At 46.1% G+C, this 20,795-nt stretch overlaps 1 protein-coding gene across 1 annotated transcript in view; it reads right to left on the reverse strand.

Moving 5' to 3' along the window:
• Positions 1 to 80: 80 nt before the first annotated feature.
• si:ch73-21k16.1 (phosphatidate phosphatase LPIN1) overlaps positions 81 to 20,795 on the reverse strand; it is a 29,774-nt gene continuing 9,059 nt past the window's right edge. Inside the window, 8 exon segments of the mRNA XM_035529427.1 lie at positions 81 to 1,410; positions 1,965 to 2,068; positions 2,158 to 2,272; positions 20,083 to 20,235; positions 20,447 to 20,533; positions 20,670 to 20,722; positions 20,725 to 20,763; positions 20,765 to 20,795. The exon segment at positions 20,765 to 20,795 is cut by the window's right edge and continues 23 nt beyond it. Of these exon segments, the coding sequence (XP_035385320.1) occupies positions 1,248 to 1,410; positions 1,965 to 2,068; positions 2,158 to 2,272; positions 20,083 to 20,235; positions 20,447 to 20,533; positions 20,670 to 20,722; positions 20,725 to 20,763; positions 20,765 to 20,795 (745 nt within the window). The 3' untranslated portion in view covers positions 81 to 1,247.

Genomic DNA, 20,795 nt, shown 5'->3' on the forward strand with positions numbered 1-20,795 from the left:
CACACACACACACACATACGCACGCACAACGTGGCAGAGGTGATTTGCAATACATAGGTATACAAACGAAGCAAATTTTATTGTATTTTTATTAGGCACAACCAAATTCAGAAACGGCATAATCAGTGAACAGGAGAGAGAGAGAGAGAGAGAGAGAGAGAGAGAGCACTGATCTTTAACAGAAAGAGTAATGAGTGGTCAAAAACCCAAACCAATAAACAACTTAACTACAAAATAAAAGCCCTTTTCTACACATTTTGATGACCATATTCATCTATATTCATGACTATATTCTACTATCTATGGCTTTTGTGAACCATTTAGTATGAAGACAAAGAATAATGGTTTTTATTTATGAGAAGTTATTTTTATTAAAACTTTTCTACCATTTACGTCTCTTGGATTGGAGCTGGGCGCGGTCAATTTGGGCGCACGCAATGACGTGTCTACCAACGTACCAATCAGAGTTAACGAACTGTTTGTGTCACCTCGTCCGGCCAATGGAGGGTGTACCTCAGCTGACGTCACGTCTAACAAGGCGGGTAAATGAAGCCCGAGGAGGTTGTGGGCGCTCCGGCAGAGCCGTAAAATAAAATATATATTAATTAAGTAAGATTTGGGAAAAATACCCTGCGTGAAATGACCGTAGCTAAACCAGCTAGCATTTTGCATACACTTTAGACCCCTACACACCACCCTGGACTCTGAGGATTGTATACAGCAGAACTGCGTGCACACACACACACGGGATATTGTGGAGTATACAGCAGTTTGATCAGAACTACATCTCAGCTTCAGTGCAATGGTACGAACAACAAATAATTACATTTTCAAGAAAAAGATCATAAGACATCATAGACCAAACTATCTGCATAAATGCCACCATTTTAACAGGCTTTGGCAAAAACATTCAACAGATAGTCATGCACTCTTCAAATACACAAATGATTGCTTTATAAAATAACTTTTAGCCAAATATAAACTTAAAAAAACTTATAATAATAACAGCATTCCTGGCAACCGAGCGCACAGTTTTATCCTAAACATTAAAATATCTCTAATATCTCCCGTGTTTAAGCTGACGCTACAAGTCTTATGTAGCTGATCACCAGTTCTGCTCCTGCTATATTGTAAAGTGCTACTTTATATGTAATATTTGATTGATTTGATTCAGTAAAGCAAAAGGAAAACACTGTTTGGACAGTCACAGTCTTGCGGTTATATATTTCCAGGCTGTCGTGCATTCTTCAGCTGCTGGTTTTGCCTGCACAATCTTGACTGTCCACCAGAGGGAGCTGCTCTCGCCAGAAGGTGAACTGGCTGTATGTGTCACTGCAGGGGAAATCGGACGAACCGGATCTTTTCACCAGGGGAAACACATGGTCCACCACCTCACCCAGGCGCGCATACCTGTACACACGCGCGCACACACACATTTATGACCAACACACACCTTACACAGGCCCGCATACCTGTATACACACACATACACACACAAAACACACACCTTAGAACCAACACACACACCTCAGCCGGGTGCACAATCCTGTACACACACAAAAGACAAGCCTCAGGACCAACACACACACACCTTAAGACTAATACACATCTTAGGACCAACACACACCTTTGTGTTTTTGGCCTCACAGGACAACATACCCTGGTCCTCCTACAGAGGGCGCTGTTTTATCAGTGCACTCCATTTTTGAAGTTTAACTCCCATGCAGTGTGTCCAACCACATAACAGATGGCACAGTTGTCAAATAGGCTCTAAAAATATGTTATTATTACAGAAACACACACACGTACGCACAGCACATATGTGCACACAAATACAAAACCTTGGGATTTGAAATCACAAGTCACTCCAAACCAACACATGCACACCGACACACCGACACACACACACACACACACACACACACACACACACACACACACACACACACACACACACCACTTACGAGGAAACGTTGGTCTTGGCATGCTCTTGTACCAGTTCTCCTTTGGGGTTGACGGTGAAGATCCTGTTCAGAGGAACTCCCACCTCCTTGTACGAATACACATCCTGTAAAACCCCAGCACATGGAGGTACAGACTCAGCACCCTTCTGCTTAGGGGTGTGTGTGTGTGTGTGTGTCTTGACTGTGTACTCACCGTGGCCCTGTTCCCAAAAGCGGCATAGAATGGCTGTGTGTTTGGATAGAACAGGTTTTTAATGTCATTCAGACATTCCACCTTAAACGTCTCCGGTTTCTTCTCAATCACCTCCCTGTAAACATTTATATGGTCGGCATACGTCAGATACTCGAACCCAGACAGCTGTACTCAGAACTGTATTTGTACAATGAATTTGTAAGATTTGTACCATTTTAGGGAAATGTCAGCAGTCCTTCATTAAAATAGGAATATTGGTCAATATTGTGGCGATATCGACACTGCTTATCACACCACGGAATTGTGTGTATCCTTAAGAAGTCATAGCGATGAGTGACGCACACAGATTGAAGGTTTATATAACCTCAAATGTTTGGGCTGATGCAAAGAGAAACCCAGAAGCACCAGAGAAAAGTGGTACAGACCACAGACAATATTCCAAACACCACCTAGAGAAGCCTCAAAACAGACCACAGACAATATTCCAAACACCACCTAGAGAAGCCTCAAAACAGACCACAGACAATATTCCAAACACCACCTAGAGAAGCCTCAAAACAGACCACAGACAATACGCCAAACACCACCTAGAGAAGCCTCAAAACAGACCACAGACAATACGGCAAACACCACCTAGAGAAGCCTCAAAACAGACCACAGACAATATTCCAAACACCACCTAGAGAAGCCTCAAAACAGACCACAGACAATACGCCAAACACCACCTAGAGAAGCCTCAAAACAGACCACAGACAATACGCCAAACACTAGCTAGAGAAGCTTCAAAACAGACCACAGACAATACGCCAAACACCACCTAGAGAAGCCTCAAAACAGACCACAGACAATACGCCAAACACTAGCTAGAGAAGACTCAAAACAGACCACAGACAATACGCCAAACACTACCTAGAGAAGCCTCAAAACAGACCACAGACAATACGCCAAACACCACCTAGAGAAGCCTCAAAACAGACCACAGACAATACGCCAAACACCACCTAGAGAAGCCTCAAAACAGACCACAGACAATATTCCAAACACCACCTAGAGAAGCCTCAAAACAGACCACAGACAATACGCCAAACACCACCTAGAGAAGCCTCAAAACAGACCACAGACAATACGCCAAACACCACCTAGAGAAGCCTCAAAACAGACCACAGACAATACGCCAAACACTACCTAGAGAAGCCTCAAAACAGACCACAGACAATATTCCAAACACCACCTAGAGAAGCCTCAAAACAGACCACAGACAATACGGCAAACACCGCCTAGAGAAGCCTCAAAACAGACCACAGACAATACGCCAAACACCGCCTAGAGAAGCCTCAAAACAGACCACAGACAATACGCCAAACACCACCTAGAGAAGCCTCAAAACAGACCACAGACAATACGCCAAACACCACCTAGAGAAGCCTCAAAACAGACCACAGACAATACGGCAAACACCACCTAGAGAAGCCTCAAAACACACCACAGACAATACGCCAAACACCACCTAGAGAAGCCTCAAAACAGACCACAGACAATACGCCAAACACCACCTAGAGAAGCCTCAAAACAGACCACAGACAATACTCCAAACACCACCTAGAGAAGCCTCAAAACAGACCACAGACAATACGCCAAACACCACCTAGAGAAGCCTCAAAACAGACCACAGACAATACGCCAAACACCACCTAGAGAAGCATCAAAACAGACCACAGACAATACGCCAAACACCACCTAGAGAAGCTTCAAAACAGACCACAGACAATACTCCAAACACCACCTAGAGAAGCCTCAAAACAGACCACAGACAATACTCCAAACACCACCTAGAGAAGCCTCAAAACAGACCACAGACAATACGGCAAACACCACCTAGAGAAGCCTCAAAACAGACCACAGACAATACGGCAAACACCACCTAGAGAAGCCTCAAAACAGACCACAGACAATATTCCAAACACCACCTAGAGAAGCCTCAAACAGACCACAGACAATACGCCAAACACCACCTAGAGAAGCCTCAAAACAGACCACAGACAATACGCCAAACACCACCTAGAGAAGCTTCAAAACAGACCACAGACAATACTCCAAACACCACCTAGAGAAGCTTCAAAACAGACCACAGACAATACGCCAAACACCACCTAGAGAAGCCTCAAAACAGACCACAGACAATACGCCAAACACCACCTAGAGAAGCCTCAAAACAGACCACAGACAATACGCCAAACACCACCTAGAGAAGCCTCAAAACAGACCACAGACAATACGCCAAACACCACCTAGAGAAGCCTCAAAACAGACCACAGACAATACGCCAAACACAACCTAGAGAAGCCTCAAAACAGACCACAGACAATACGCCAAACACAACCTAGAGAAGCCTCAAAACAGACCACAGACAATACGCCAAACACCACCTAGAGAAGCCTCAAAACAGACCACAGACAATACGCCAAACACCACCTAGAGAAGCCTCAAAACAGACCACAGACAATACGCCAAACACCACCTAGAGAAGCCTCAAAACAGACCACAGACAATACGCCAAACACCACCTAGAGAAGCCTCAAAACAGACCACAGACAATACGCCAAACACCACCTAGAGAAGCCTCAAAACAGACCACAGACAATACGCCAAACACCACCTAGAGAAGCCTCAAACAGACCACAGACAATACGCCAAACACAACTAGAGAAGCCTCAAAACAGACCACAGGACAATACGCCAAACACAACCTAGAGAAGCCTCAAAACAGACCACAGACAATACGCCAAACACCACCTAGAGAAGCCTCAAACAGACCACAGACAATACGCCAAACACCACCTAGAGAAGCATCAAAACAGACCACAGACAATACGCCAAACACCACCTAGAGAAGCCTCAAAACAGACCAGTAACAATATGTTAAACATTACCTAGAGAAGCCTCAAAACAGACCACAGACAATACGGCAAAACACCACCTAGAGAAGCATCAAACAGACCACAGACAATACGCCAAACACCACCTAGAGAAGCCTCAAAACAGACCACAGGACAATACGCCAAACACACCTAGAGAAGCCTCAAAACAGACCACAGACAATACGCCAAACACCACCTAGAGAAGCCTCAAAACAGACCAGTAACAATATGTTAAACATTACCTAGAGAAGCCTCAAAACAGACCACAGACAATACGCCAAACACCACCTAGAGAAGCCTCAAAACAGACCACAGACAATACGCCAAACACCACCTAGAGAAGCCTCAAAACAGACCACAGACAATACGCCAAACACCACCTAGAGAAGCCTCAAAACAGACCACAGACAATACGCCAAACACCACCTAGAGAATCCTCAAAACAGACCACAGACAATACGCAAACACCACCTAGAGAAGCCTCAAAACAGACCACAGACAATACGCCAAAACACCACCTAGAGAAGCCTCAAAACAGACCACAGACAATACGCCAAACACCACCTAGAGAAGCCTCAAAACAGACCACAGACAATACGCCAAACACCACCTAGAGAAGCCTCAAAACAGACCACAGACAATACGCCAAACACCAACTAGAGAAGCCTCAAAACAGACCACAGACAATACGCCAAACACCACCTAGAGAAGCCTCAAAACAGACCACAGACAATACGCCAAACACCACCTAGAGAAGCCTCAAAACAGACCACAGACAATACGCCAAACACCACCTAGAGAAGCCTCAAAACAGACCACAGACAATACGCCAAACACCACCTAGAGAAGCCTCAAAACAGACCACAGACAATACGCCAAACACCACCTAGAGAAGCCTCAAAACAGACCACTCACAATACGCCAAACACCACCTAGAGAAGCCTCAAAACAGACCACAGACAATACGCCAAACACCACCTAGAGAAGCCTCAAAACAGACCACAGACAATACGCCAAACACCACCTAGAGAAGCCTCAAAACAGACCACAGACAATACGCCAAACACCACCTAGAGAAGCCTCAAAACAGACCACAGACAATACGCCAAACACCACCTAGAGAAGCCTCAAAACAGACCACAGACAATACGCCAAACACCACCTAGAGAAGCCTCAAAACAGACCACTCACAATACGCCAAACCCCACCTAGAGAAGCCTCAAAACAGACCACAGACAATACGGCAAACACCACCTAGAGAAGCCTCAAAACAGACCACAGACAATACGCCAAACACCACCTAGAGAAGCCTCAAAACAGACCACAGACAATACGCCAAACACCACCTAGAGAAGCCTCAAAACAGACCACAGACAATACGCCAAACACCACCTAGAGAAGCCCTCAAAACAGACCACAGACAATACGCCAAACACCACCTAGAGAAGCCTCAAAACAGACCACAGACAATACGCCAAAACACCACCTAGAGAAGCCTCAAAACAGACCACAGACAATACGCCAAACACCACCTAGAGAAGCCTCAAAACAGACCACTCACAATACGCCAAACACCACCTAGAGAAGCCTCAAAACAGACCACAGACAATACGCCAAACACCACCTAGAGAAGCCTCAAAACAGACCACAGACAATACGCCAAACACCACCTAGAGAAGCCTCAAAACAGACCACAGACAATACGCCAAACACCACCTAGAGAAGCCTCAAAACAGACCACAGACAATACGCCAAACACCACCTAGAGAAGCCTCAAAACAGACCACAGACAATACGCCAAACACCACCTAGAGAAGCCTCAAAACAGACCACTCACAATACGCCAAACACCACCTAGAGAAGCCTCAAAACAGACCACAGACAATACGGCAAACACCACCTAGAGAAGCCTCAAAACAGACCACAGACAATACGCCAAACACCACCTAGAGAGCCTCAAAACAGACCACAGACAATACGCCAAACACCACCTAGAGAAGCCTCAAAACAGACCACAGACAATACGCCAAACACCACCTAGAGAAGCCTCAAAACAGACCACAGACAATACGCCAAACACCACCTAGAGAAGCCTCAAACAGACCACAGACAATACGCCAAACACCACCTAGAGAAGCCTCAAAACAGACCACAGACAATACGCCAAACACCACCTAGAGAAGCCTCAAACAGACCACTCACAATACGCCAAACACCACCTAGAGAAGACTCAAAACAGACCACAGACAATACGCCAAACACCACCTAGAGAAGCCTCAAAACAGACCACAGACAATACGCCAAACACCACCTAGAGAAGCCTCAAAACAGACCACAGACAATACGCCAAACACCACCTAGAGAAGCCTCAAAACAGACCACAGACAATACGCCAAACACCACCTAGAGAAGCCTCAAAACAGACCACTCACATACGCCAAACACCACCTAGAGAAGCCTCAAAACAGACCACAGACAATACGGCAAACACCACCTAGAGAAGCCTCAAAACAGACCACAGACAATACGCCAAACACCACCTAGAGAAGCCTCAAAACAGACCACAGACAATACGCCAAACACCACCTAGAGAAGCCTCAAAACAGACCACAGACAATACGCCAAACACCACCTAGAGAAGCCTCAAAACAGACCACAGACAATACGCCAAACACCACCTAGAGAAGCCTCAAAACAGACCACAGACAATACGCCAAACACCACCTAGAGAAGCCTCAAAACAGACCACAGACAATACGCCAAACACCACCTAGAGAAGCCTCAAAACAGACCACTCACAATACGCCAAACACCACCTAGAGAAGCCTCAAAACAGACCACAGACAATACGCCAAACACCACCTAGAGAAGCATCAAAACAGACCACAGACAATACGCCAAACACCACCTAGAGAAGCCTCAAAACAGACCCACAGACAATACGGCAAACACCACCTAGAGAAAGCCTCAAAACAGACCACAGACAATACGCCAAACACCACCTAGAGAAGCCTCAAAACAGACCACTCACAATACGCCAAACACCACCTAGAGAAGCCTCAAAACAGACCACAGACAATACGGCAAACACCACCTAGAGAAGCCTCAAAACAGACCACAGACAATACGCCAAACACCACCTAGAGAAGACTCAAAACAGACCACAGACAATACGGCAAACACCACCTAGAGAAGCCTCAAAACAGACCACAGACAATACGGCAAACACCACCTAGAGAAGCCTCAAAACAGACCACAGACAATACGCCAAACACCACCTAGAGAAGCCTCAAAACAGACCACAGACAATACGCCAAACACCACCTAGAGAAGCCTCAAAACAGACCACAGACAATACGGCAAACACCACCTAGAGAAGCCTCAAAACAGACCACAGACAATACGCCAAACACCACCTAGAGAAGCCTCAAAACAGACCACAGACATACGCCAAACACCACCTAGAGAAGCCTCAAAACAGACCACAGACAATACGCCAAACACCACCTAGAGAAGCCTCAAAACAGACCACAGACAATACGCCAAACACCACCTAGAGAAGCCTCAAAACAGACCACAGACAATACGCCAAACACCACCTAGAGAAGCCTCAAAACAGACCACAGACAATACGCCAAACACCACCTAGAGAAGCCTCAAAACAGACCACAGACAATACGCCAAACACCACCTAGAGAAGCCTCAAAACAGACCACAGACAATACGCCAAACACCACCTAGAGAAGCCTCAAAACAGACCACAGACAATACGCCAAACACCACCTAGAGAAGCCTCAAACAGACCACTCACAATACGCCAAACACCACCTAGAGAAGCCTCAAAACAGACCACAGACAATACGGCAAACACCACCTAGAGAAGCCTCAAAACAGACCACAGACAATACGCCAAACACCACCTAGAGAAGCCTCAAAACAGACCACAGACAATACGCCAAACACCACCTAGAGAAGCCTCAAAACAGACACAGACAATACGGGCAAACACCACCTAGAGAAGCCTCAAAAACAGACCACAGACAATACGGCCAAACACCACTAGAGAATCCTCAAAACAGGACCACAGACAATACGCCAAACACCACCTAGAGAAGCCTCAAAACAGACCCACAGACAATACGGCAAACACCACCTCGAGAAGCCTCCAAAACAGACCACAGACAATACGGCAAACACCACCTAGAGAAGCCTCAAACAGACCACAGCAAAATACGCCAAACACCACCTAGAGAAGCCTCAAAACAGACCACAGACAATACGCCAAACACCACCTAGAGAAGGCCTCAAAACAGACCACAGACAATACGCCAACACCACCTAGAGAAGCCTCAAAACAGACCACAGACAATACGCCAAACACCACCAGAGAAGCCTCAAAACAGACCACAGACAATACGCCAAACACCACCTAGAGAAGCCTCAAAACAGACCACAGACAATACGCCAAACACCACCTAGAGAAGCCTCAAAACATACACCGACAATCGCCAAAACACCACCTAGAGAAGACCTCAAAACAGACCACAGACAATACGCCAAACACCACCTAGAGAAGCCTCAAAACAGACCACAGCAATACGCCAAACACCACCTAGAGAAAGCCTTCAAAACAGACCACTCACAATACGCCAAACACTAGCTAGAGAAGACTTGAAAACAGACCACAGACCAATACTCCAAACACCTACCTAGAGAAGCCTCATAAACACACCACAGACAATACGCCAAACACCACCTAGAGAAGCCTCAAAACAGACCACAGACAATACGCCAAACACCACCTAGAGAAGCCTCAAAACAGACCACAGAAATACGCCAACACCAACCTAGAGAAGCCTCAAAACAGACCACAGACAATACGCCAAACACCACCTAGAGAAGCCTCAAAATCAGACCACAGACAATACGCCAAACACCACCTAGAGAAGCCTCAAAACAGACCACAGACAATACGCCAAACACCACCTAGAGAAGCCTCAAAACAGACCACAGACAATACGCCAAACACCACCTAGAGAAGCCTCAAAACAGACCACAGACAATACGCCAAACACCACCTAGAGAAGCCTCAAAACAGACCACAGACAATACGCCAAACACCACCTAGAGAAGCCTCAAAAACAGACCACAGACAATACGCCAAACACCACCTAGAAAAGCCTCAAAACAGACCACAGACAATACGCCAAACACCACCTAGAGAAGCCTCAAAACAGACCACAGACAATACGCCAAACACCACCTAGAGAAGCCTCAAAACAGACCACAGACAATACGCCAAACACCACCTAGAGAAGCCTCAAAACAGACCACAGACAATACGCCAAACACCACCTAGAGAAAGCCTCAAAACAGACCACAGACAATACGCCAAACACCACCTATAGAAGCCTCAAAACAGACCACAGACAATACGCCAAACACCACCTAGAGAAGCCTCAAAACAGACCACAGACAATACGCCAAACACCACCTAGAGAAGCCTCAAACAGACCACAGACAATACGCCAAACACTACCTAGAGAAGCCTCAAAACAGACCACAGACAATACGCCAAACACCACCTAGAGAAGCCTCAAAACAGACCACAGACAATACGCCAAACACCACCTAGAGAAGCCTCAAAACAGACCACAGACAATACGCCAAACACCACCTAGAGAAGCATCAAACAGACCACAGACAATACGCCAAACACCACCTAGAGAAGCCTCAAAACAGGCCACTCACAATACGGCAAAACACTACCTAGAGAAGCCTCAAAACAGACCACAGACAATACGCCAAACACCACCTAGAGAAGCATCAAAACAGACCACAGACAATACGCCAAACACCACCTAGAGAAGCCTCAAAACAGACCAGTAACAATATGTTAAACACTACCTAGAGAAGCATCAAAACAGACCGCTCACAATACGCAAATATCACCTAGAGAAGCCTCAAAACAGACCACTCATAATATGCCAAACACCACCTAGAGAAGCCTCAAAACAGACCACAGACAATACACCAAACATCACCTAGAGAAGCATCAAAACAGACCACAGACAATACACCAAACATCACCTAGAGAAGCATCAAAACAGACCACAGACAATACGCCAAACACCACCTAGAGAAGACTCAAAACAGACCACTCATAATACGGCAAACACCACCTAGAGAAGACTCAAAACAGACCACTCACAATACGCCAAACACTAGCTAGAGAAGACTGAAAACAGACCACAGACAATACTCCAAACACCACCTAGAGAAGCCTCAAAACAGACCACAGACAATACGCCAAACACCACCTAGAGAAGCCTCAAAACAGACCACAGACAATACGCCAAACACTACCTAGAGAAGCCTCAAAACAGACCACAGACAATACGCCAAACACTACCTAGAGAAGCCTCAAACAGACCACAGACAATACGCCAAAACACTACCTAGAGAAGCCTCAAAACAACCACCGACAATACCCAAACACCACCTAGAGAAGCCTCAAAACAGACCACAGACAATACGCCAAACACCACTAGAGAAGCCTCAAACAGACCACAGACAATACGCCAAACACCACCTAGAGAAGCCTCAAACAGACAGTAACAATATGTTAAACACTACCTAGAGAAGCCTCAAAACAGACCGCTCACAATACGCAAATATCACCTAGAGAAGCTTCAAAACAGACCACTCATAATATGCCAACACCACCTAGAGAAGACTCAAAACAGACCACAACAATACGTCAACACCACCTAGAGAAGCCTCAAACAGACACTCACAATATGCCAGACACCACCTAGAGAAGCCTCAAAACAGACCATCACAATATGCCAAACACCACCTAGAGAAGCTCAAAACAGACCACTCACAATACGGCAAACACTACTAGAGAAGCCTCAAAACAGACCACAGACAATACGCCAAACACCACCTAGAGAAGCATCAAAACAGACCACAGACAATACGCCAAACACCACTAGAGAAGCCTCAAACAGACCACTCACAATACGGCAAACACTACCTAGAGAAGCCTCAAACAGACACAGACAATCGCCAAACACCACTAGAGAAGCATCAAAACAGACCAGACAATACGCCAAACACCACCTAGAGAAGCCTCAAAACAGACCAGTAACAATATGTTAAACACTACCTAGAAACATCAAACAGACCGCTCACAATACGCAATATCACCTAGAGAAGCCTCAAAAACAGACACTCATAATATGCCAAACACCACCTAGAAGCCTCAAACAGACCACAGACAATACACCAACATCACCTAGAGAAGCATCAAAACAGACACAGACAATACACCAAACATCACCTAGAGAAGCATCAAACAGACCACAGACAATACGCCAAACACCACCTAGAGAAGACTCAAACAGACCACAGACAATACGCCAAACACCACCTAGAGAAGCCTCAAAACAGACACAGACAATACGCCACAACCACCTAGAGAAGCCTCAAAACAGACCACAGACAATACGCCAAACACCACCTAGAGAAGCCTCAAAACAGACCACAGACATACGCCAAACACCACCTAGAGAAGCCTCAAAACAGACCACAGACAATACGCCAAACACCACCTAGAGAAGCCTCAAAACAGACCACAGACAATACGCCAAACACCACCTAGAGAAGCCTCAAAACAGACCACTCACAATATGCCAAACACCACCTAGAGAAGCTCAAAACACACAGACAATACACCAAACACCACCTAGAGAAGCCTCAAACAGACCACAGACAATACGCCAAACACCACTAGAGAAGCCTCAAAACAGACCACAGACAATACGCCAAACACCACCTAGAGAAGCCTCAAAACAGACCACAGACATACGCCAAACACCACCTAGAGAAGCCTCAAAACAGACCACTCACAATACGGCAAACACTACCTAGAGAAGCCTCAAAACAGACCACAGACAATACGCCCAAACACCACCTAGAGAAGCATCAAAACAGACCACAGACAATACGCCAAACCACCTAGAGAAGCCTCAAAACAGACCACTCACAATAAGGCAAACACTACCTAGAGAAGCCTCAAAACAGCCACAGACAATACGCCAAACACCACCTGAGAAGCATCAAAACAGACCACAGACAATACGCCAAACACACACCTAGAGAAGCCTCAAAACAGACCAGTAACAATATGTTAAACACTACCTAGAGAAGCATCAAAACAGACCGCTCACAATACGCAAATATCACCTAGAGAAGCTCAAAACAGACCACTCATAATATGCCAAACACCACCTAGAGAAGCCTCAAAACAGACCACAGACAATACACCAAACATCCTAGAGAAGCATCAAAACAGACCACAGACAATACACCAAACATCACCTAGAGAAGCATCAAACAGACCACAGACAATACGCCAAACACACCTAGAGAAGACTCAAAACAGACCACTCATATACGGCAAACACCACCTAGAGAAGACTCAAAACAGACCACTCACAATACGCCAAACACTAGCTAGAGAAGACTGAAAACAGACCACAGACAATACTCACACCACCTAGAGAAGCCTCAAAACAGACCACAGACAATACGCCAAACCCACCTATAGAAGCCTCAAAACAGACCACAGACAATACGCCAAACACTACCTAGAGAAGCCTCAAAACAGACCACAGACAATACGCCAAACACTACCTAGAGAAGCCTCAAAAACACACAGACAATACGCCAAACACTACCTAGAGAAGCCTCAAAACAGACCACAGACAATACGCCAAACACCACCTAGAGAAGCCTCAAAACAGACCACAGACAATACGCCAAACACCACCTAGAGAAGCTCTCAAAACGACCACAGACAATACGCCAAACACCACCTAGAGAAGCCTCAAAACAGACCAGTAACAATATGTTAAACACTACCTAGAGAAGCCTCAAAACACACCGCTCACAATACGCAAATATCACCTAGAGAAGCTTCAAAACAGACCACTCATAATATGCCAAACACCACCTAGAGAAGACTCAAAACAGACCACAGACAATACTCAAACACCACCTAGAGAAGCCTCAAACAGACCACTCACAATACCAGACACCACCTAGAGAAGCCTCAAACAGACCACTCACAATATGCCAAACACCACCTAGAGAAGCCTCAAAACAGACCACTCCACAATACGGCAAACACTACCTAGAGAAGCCTCAAAACGACCACAGACAATACGCCAAACCACCTAGAGAAGCATCAAAACAGACCACAGACAATACGCCAAACACCACCTAGAGAAGCCTCAAACAGACCACTCACAATACGGCAAACACTACCTAGAGAAGCCTCAAACAGACCACAGACAATACGCCAAACACCACCTAGAGAAGCATCAAAACAGACCACAGACAATACGCCAAACACCACCTAGAGAAGCCTCAAACAGACCAGTAACATATGTTAAACACTACCTAGAGAAGCATCAAAACAGACCGCTCACAATACGCAAATATCACCTAGAGAACCTCAAAACAGACCACTCATATATGCCAAACACCACCTAGAGAACCTCAAAACAGACACAGACAATACACCAAACATCACCTAGAGAAGCATCAAACAGACCACAGACAATACGCCAAACATCACCTAGAGAAGCCTCAAAACAGACCACAGACAATACGCCAAACACACCTAGAGAAGCCTCAAAACAGACCACAGACAATACGCCAAACACCACCTAGAGAAGCCTCAAAACAGACCACAGACAATACGCCAACACCACCTAGAGAAGCCTCAAAACGACCACAGACATACGCCAAACACCACCTAGAGAAGCCTCAAAACAGACCACAGACAATACGCCAAACACCACCTAGAGAAGCCTCAAAACAGACCACAGACATACGCCAAACACCACCTAGAGAAGCCTCAAAACAGACCACAGACAATACGCCAACACCACCTAGAGAAGCCTCAAAACAGACCACTCACAATACGCCAAACCCCACCTAGAGAAGCCTCAAAACAGACCACAGACATACGCCAAACACCACCTAGAGAAGCCTCAAAACAGACCACAGACAATACGCCAAACACCACCTAGAGAAGCCTCAAAACAGACCACAGACAATACGCCAAACACCACTAGAGAAGCCTCAAACAGACACAGACAATACGCCAAACACCACCTAGAGAAGCCTCAAAACAGACCACTCACAATACGCCAAACACCACCTATAGAAGCCTCAAAACAGACCACCGACAATACGGCAAACACCCACCTAGAGAAGCCTCAAAACAGACCACAGACATACGCCAAACACCACCTAGAGAAGCCTCAAAACAGACCACAGACAATACGCCAAACACCACCTAGAGAAGCCTCAAAAACAGACCACTCACAATACGCCAAACACCACCTAGAGAAGCCTCAAACAGACCACAGACAATACGCCAAACACCACCTAGAGAAGCCTCAAAACAGACCACAGACAATACGCCAAACACCACCTAGAGAAGCCTCAAAACAGACCACAGACATACCCAAACACCACCTAGAGAAGCCTCAAAACAGACCACAGACAATACGCCAAACCCACCTAGAGAAGCCTCAAAACAGACCACAGACAATACGCCAAAACCCTAGAGAATCCTCAAAACAGACCACAGACAATACGCCAAACACCACCTAGAGAAGCCTCAAAACAGACCACAGACAATACGCCAAACACCACCTAGAGAAGCCTCAAAACAGACCACAGACAATACGCCAAACACCACCTAGAGAAGCCTCAAAACAGACCACAGACATACGCCAAACACCACCTAGAGAAGCCTCAAAACAGACCACAGACAATACGCCAAACACCACTAGAGAGCCTCAAACAGACCACAGACAATACGCCAAACACCACCTAGAGAAGCCTCAAAACAGACCACAGACATACGCCAAACACCACCTAGAGAAGCTCAAAACAGACCACAGACAATACGCCAAACACCACCTAGAGAAGCCTCAAAACAGACCACAGACAATACGCCAACACCACCTAGAGAAGCCTCAAAACAGACCACAGACAATACGCCAAACACCACCTAGAGAAGCCTCAAACAGACCACAGACAATACGCCAAACACCACCTAGAGAAGCCTCAAAACAGACCACAGACATAGCCAAACACCACCTAGAGAAGCCTCAAAACAGACCACAGACAATACGCCAAACACCACCTAGAGAAGCCTCAAACAGACCACAGACAATACGCCAAACACCCACCTAGAGAAGCCTCAAACAGACCACAGACAATCGCCAAAACACCACCTAGAGAAGCCTCAAAACAGACCACAGACAATACGCCAAACACCACCTAGAGAAGCCTCAAACAGACCACAGACAATACGCCAAACACCACCTAGAGAAGCCTCAAAACAGACCACAGACAATACGCCAAACACCACTAGAGAAGCCTCAAACAGACCACAGACAATACGCCAAACACCCACTAGAGAAGCCTCAAAACAGACCACAGACAATACGCCAAACACCACCTAGAGAAGCCTCAAAACAGACCACTCACATACGCCAAACCTAGCTAGAGAAGACTGAAACAGACCACAGACAATACTCCAACCACTACCTAGAGAGCCTCACACACACCACAGACAATACGCCAAACACCACCTAGAGAAGCCTCAAAACAGACCACAGACAATACGCCAAACACCACCTAGAGAAGCCTCAAAACAGACCACAGACAATACGCCAAACACCACCTAGAGAAGCCTCAAAACAGACCACAGACAATACGCCAACACCACCTAGAGAGCCTCAAACAGACCACAGACAATACGCCAACACCACCTAGAGAAGCCTCAAAACAGACCACAGACAATACGCCAAACACCACCTAGAGAAGCCTCAAAACAGACCACAGACAATACGCCAAACACCACCTAGAGAACCTCAAAACAGACCACAGACAATACGCCAAACAACCACCTAGAGAAGCCTCAAAACAGACCACAGACAATACGCCAAACACCACCTAGAGAAGCCTCAAAACAGACCACAGACAATACGCCAAACACCCCCTAAGAAGCTCAAAACAGACCACAGACATACGCCAAACACCACCTAGATAGCCTCAAAACAGACCACAGACAATACGCCACACCACCTAGAGAAGCCTCAAACAGACCACAGACAATACGCCAAACACCACCTAGAGAAGCCTCAAAACAGACCACAGACAATACGCCAAACACCACCTAGAGAAGCCTCAAAACAGACCACAGACAATACGCCAAACACTACCTAGAGAAGCCCAAAACAGACCACAGACAATACACCAAACACTACCTAGAGAAGCCTCAAACAGACCACAGACAATACGCCAAACACTACCTAGAAAGCCTCAAACAGACCACAGACAATACGCCAAACACCACCTAGAGAAGCCTCAAAACAGACCACAGACAATACGCCAAACACCACCTAGAGAAGCCTCAAACAGACCACAGACAATACGCCAAACACCACCTAGAGAAGCCTCAAAACAGACCAGTAACAATATGTTAAACATTACCTAGAGAAGCCTCAAAACAGACCGCTCACAATACGCAAATATCACCTAGAGAAGCTTCAAAACAGACCACTCATAATATGCCAAACACCACCTAGAGAAGACTCAAAACAGACCACAGACAATACGTCAAACACCACCTAGAGAAGCCTCAAAACAGACCACTCACAATATGCCAGACACCACCTAGAGAAGCCTCAAAACAGACCACTCACAATATGCCAAACACCACCTAGAGAAGCCTCAAAACAGACCACTCACAATACGGCAAACACTACCTAGAGAAGCCTCAAAACAGACCACAGACAATACGCCAAACACCACCTAGAGAAGCATCAAAACAGACCACAGACAATACGCCAAACACCACCTAGAGAAGCCTCAAAACAGACCACTCACAATACGGCAAACACTACCTAGAGAAGCCTCAAAACAGACCACAGACAATACGCCAAACACCACCTAGAGAAGCCTCAAAACAGACCACAGACAATACGCCAAACACCACCTAGAGAAGCCTCAAAACAGACCAGTAACAATATGTTAAACACTACCTAGAGAAGCATCAAAACAGACCGCTCACAATACGCAAATATCACCTAGAGAAGCCTCAAAACAGACCACTCATAATATGCCAAACACCACCTAGAGAAGACTCAAAACAGACCACTCACAATACGCCAAACACTAGCTAGAGAAGACTGAAAACAGACCACAGACAATACTCCAAACACCACCTAGAGAAGCCTCAAAACAGACCACAGACAATACGCCAAACACCACCTAGAGAAGCCTCAAAACAGACCACAGACAATACGCCAAACACTACCTAGAGAAGCCTCAAAACAGACCACAGACAATACACCAAAACACTACCTAGAGAAGCCTCAAAACAGACCACAGACAATACGCCAAACACTACCTAGAGAAGCCTCAAAACAGACCACAGACAATACGCCAAACACCACCTAGAGAAGCCTCAAAACAGACCACAGACAATACGCCAAACACCACCTAGAGAAGCCTCAAAACAGACCACAGACAATACGCCAAACACCACCTAGAGAAGCCTCAAAACAGACCAGTAACAATATGTTAAACACTACCTAGAGAAGCCTCAAAACAGACCGCTCACAATACGCAAATATCACCTAGAGAAGCTTCAAAACAGACCACTCATAATATGCCAAACACCACCTAGAGAAGACTCAAAACAGACCACAGACAATACGCCAAACACCACCTAGAGAAGCCTCAAAACAGACCACTCACAATATGCCAAACACTACCTAGAGAAGCCTCAAAACAGACCACAGACAATACGCCAAACACCACCTAGAGAAGCATCAAAACAGACCACAGACAATACGCCAAACACCACCTAGAGAAGCCTCAAAACAGACCCAGTAACAATATGTTAAACACTACCTAGAGAAGCATCAAAACAGACCGCTCACAATACGCAAATATCACCTAGAGAAGCCTCAAAACAGACCACTCATAATATGCCAAACAACCACCTAGAGAAGCCTCAAAACAGACCACAGACAATACAACCAAACATCACCTAGATAAGCATCAAAACAGACCACAGACAATACACCAAACATCACCTAGAGAAGCATCAAAACAGACCACAGACAATACGGCAACACCACCTAGAGAAGACTCAAAACAGACCACTCACAATACGCCAAACACTAGCTAGAGAAGACTCAAAACAGACCACTCACAATACGCCAAACACTAGCTAGAGAAGACTGAAAACAGACCACAGACAATACTCCAAACACTACCTAGAGAAGCCCCAAAACACACCACTCACAATACGCCAAACACCACCTAGAGAAGACTCAAAACAGACCACTCACAATATGCCAAACACCACCTAGAGAAGATTCAAAACATTCCACAGACAATACGCCAAACACCACCTAGAGAAGACTCAAAACATTCCACAGACAATATGCCAAACACCACCTAGAGAAGCATCAAAACAGACCACAGACAATACGCCAAACACCACCTAGAGAAGACTCAAAACAGACCACTCACAATACGCCAAACACTAGCTAGAGAAGCCTCAAAACACACCACTCACAATACGCCAAACACCACCTTACAAAAATAATTTGGAGTCATGAGACAAAAATAAATGTATGGTCTTAACCATAAACGTTATGTTTGTAGAGGAGTCAAGGTATATGAAGGGAACTGCCATACATTTGAGTATGTGTGGTGTGTGTGTGTGTGGGTGTGTTGGGTGTGTGTTGGGTGTGTGTGTTGGTGTGTGTGAGTGTGTGTGTGTGTTCGTGTGTGTGTGAGTGTGTGTGTGTGTGTGCGTGTGTGTGGTGTGAGTGTGTGTGTGCGCGTGTGTGTGCGCGTGTGTGTGTGTGAGTGTGTGCGCGTGTGTGTGTGTCCTCACCGGTGCAGGGCAGAGAACAGGCTGCTTGGACTGAGCAGAACCGGGCCCTGGGGCAGTTCGGTGCCGCTCTCGTTCACCCAGTGCAGGTAACCGCGGGTCATGTTAGCCATGCCAATTGCACGTGCTGAGCAATACATGAACTTGTAGCCATTCCTACACACACACACACACACACACACACACACACACACACACACACACACACACACACACACACGAGCTTTGAAACTGAAATTTATCAAACTGCTTTTGTCTGTAAAACCCCCCCAAAAAAAAACAACCTTTTTTAAAAATAATATTATACTGATAACTGTGATTGGCCAGGTTGGTCATGACAGACGATAAACCGGCGGTTCTTACTGGCTGACGTTTGTGGAAGAGGCTGGTGATGCCCTGGTGTGTCCAGTCCTTCCCCAGAGTGGGCAGTATGTGCCCCAATGTGTCAGATCTGTTGCAGAGGAGCCATATCATCATTAGACCAGTGCGTGTGTGTGTGTGTGTGCGCTGTGTGTGATGTGTGTTGTGCGTGTATGAGTGTGTGTGTGTGTGTGTTGTGGTGTGAGTGGTTCCCAGCCCTGCCGACCCTGGTGATGGTGCCATCGATGTCTGAGATGACGATCTTGTCATTCCAGTTCCAACAGGTAGAACGGTTCCCTCACAACGACAAGTGCCCTGATACTGGGGTGTTGACACTGAAAATCATGTCAGTGGCT

This window comes from Electrophorus electricus, chromosome 8, assembly GCF_013358815.1.
Source record: "Electrophorus electricus isolate fEleEle1 chromosome 8, fEleEle1.pri, whole genome shotgun sequence".
Lineage (NCBI taxonomy): Eukaryota > Metazoa > Chordata > Actinopteri > Gymnotiformes > Gymnotidae > Electrophorus > Electrophorus electricus.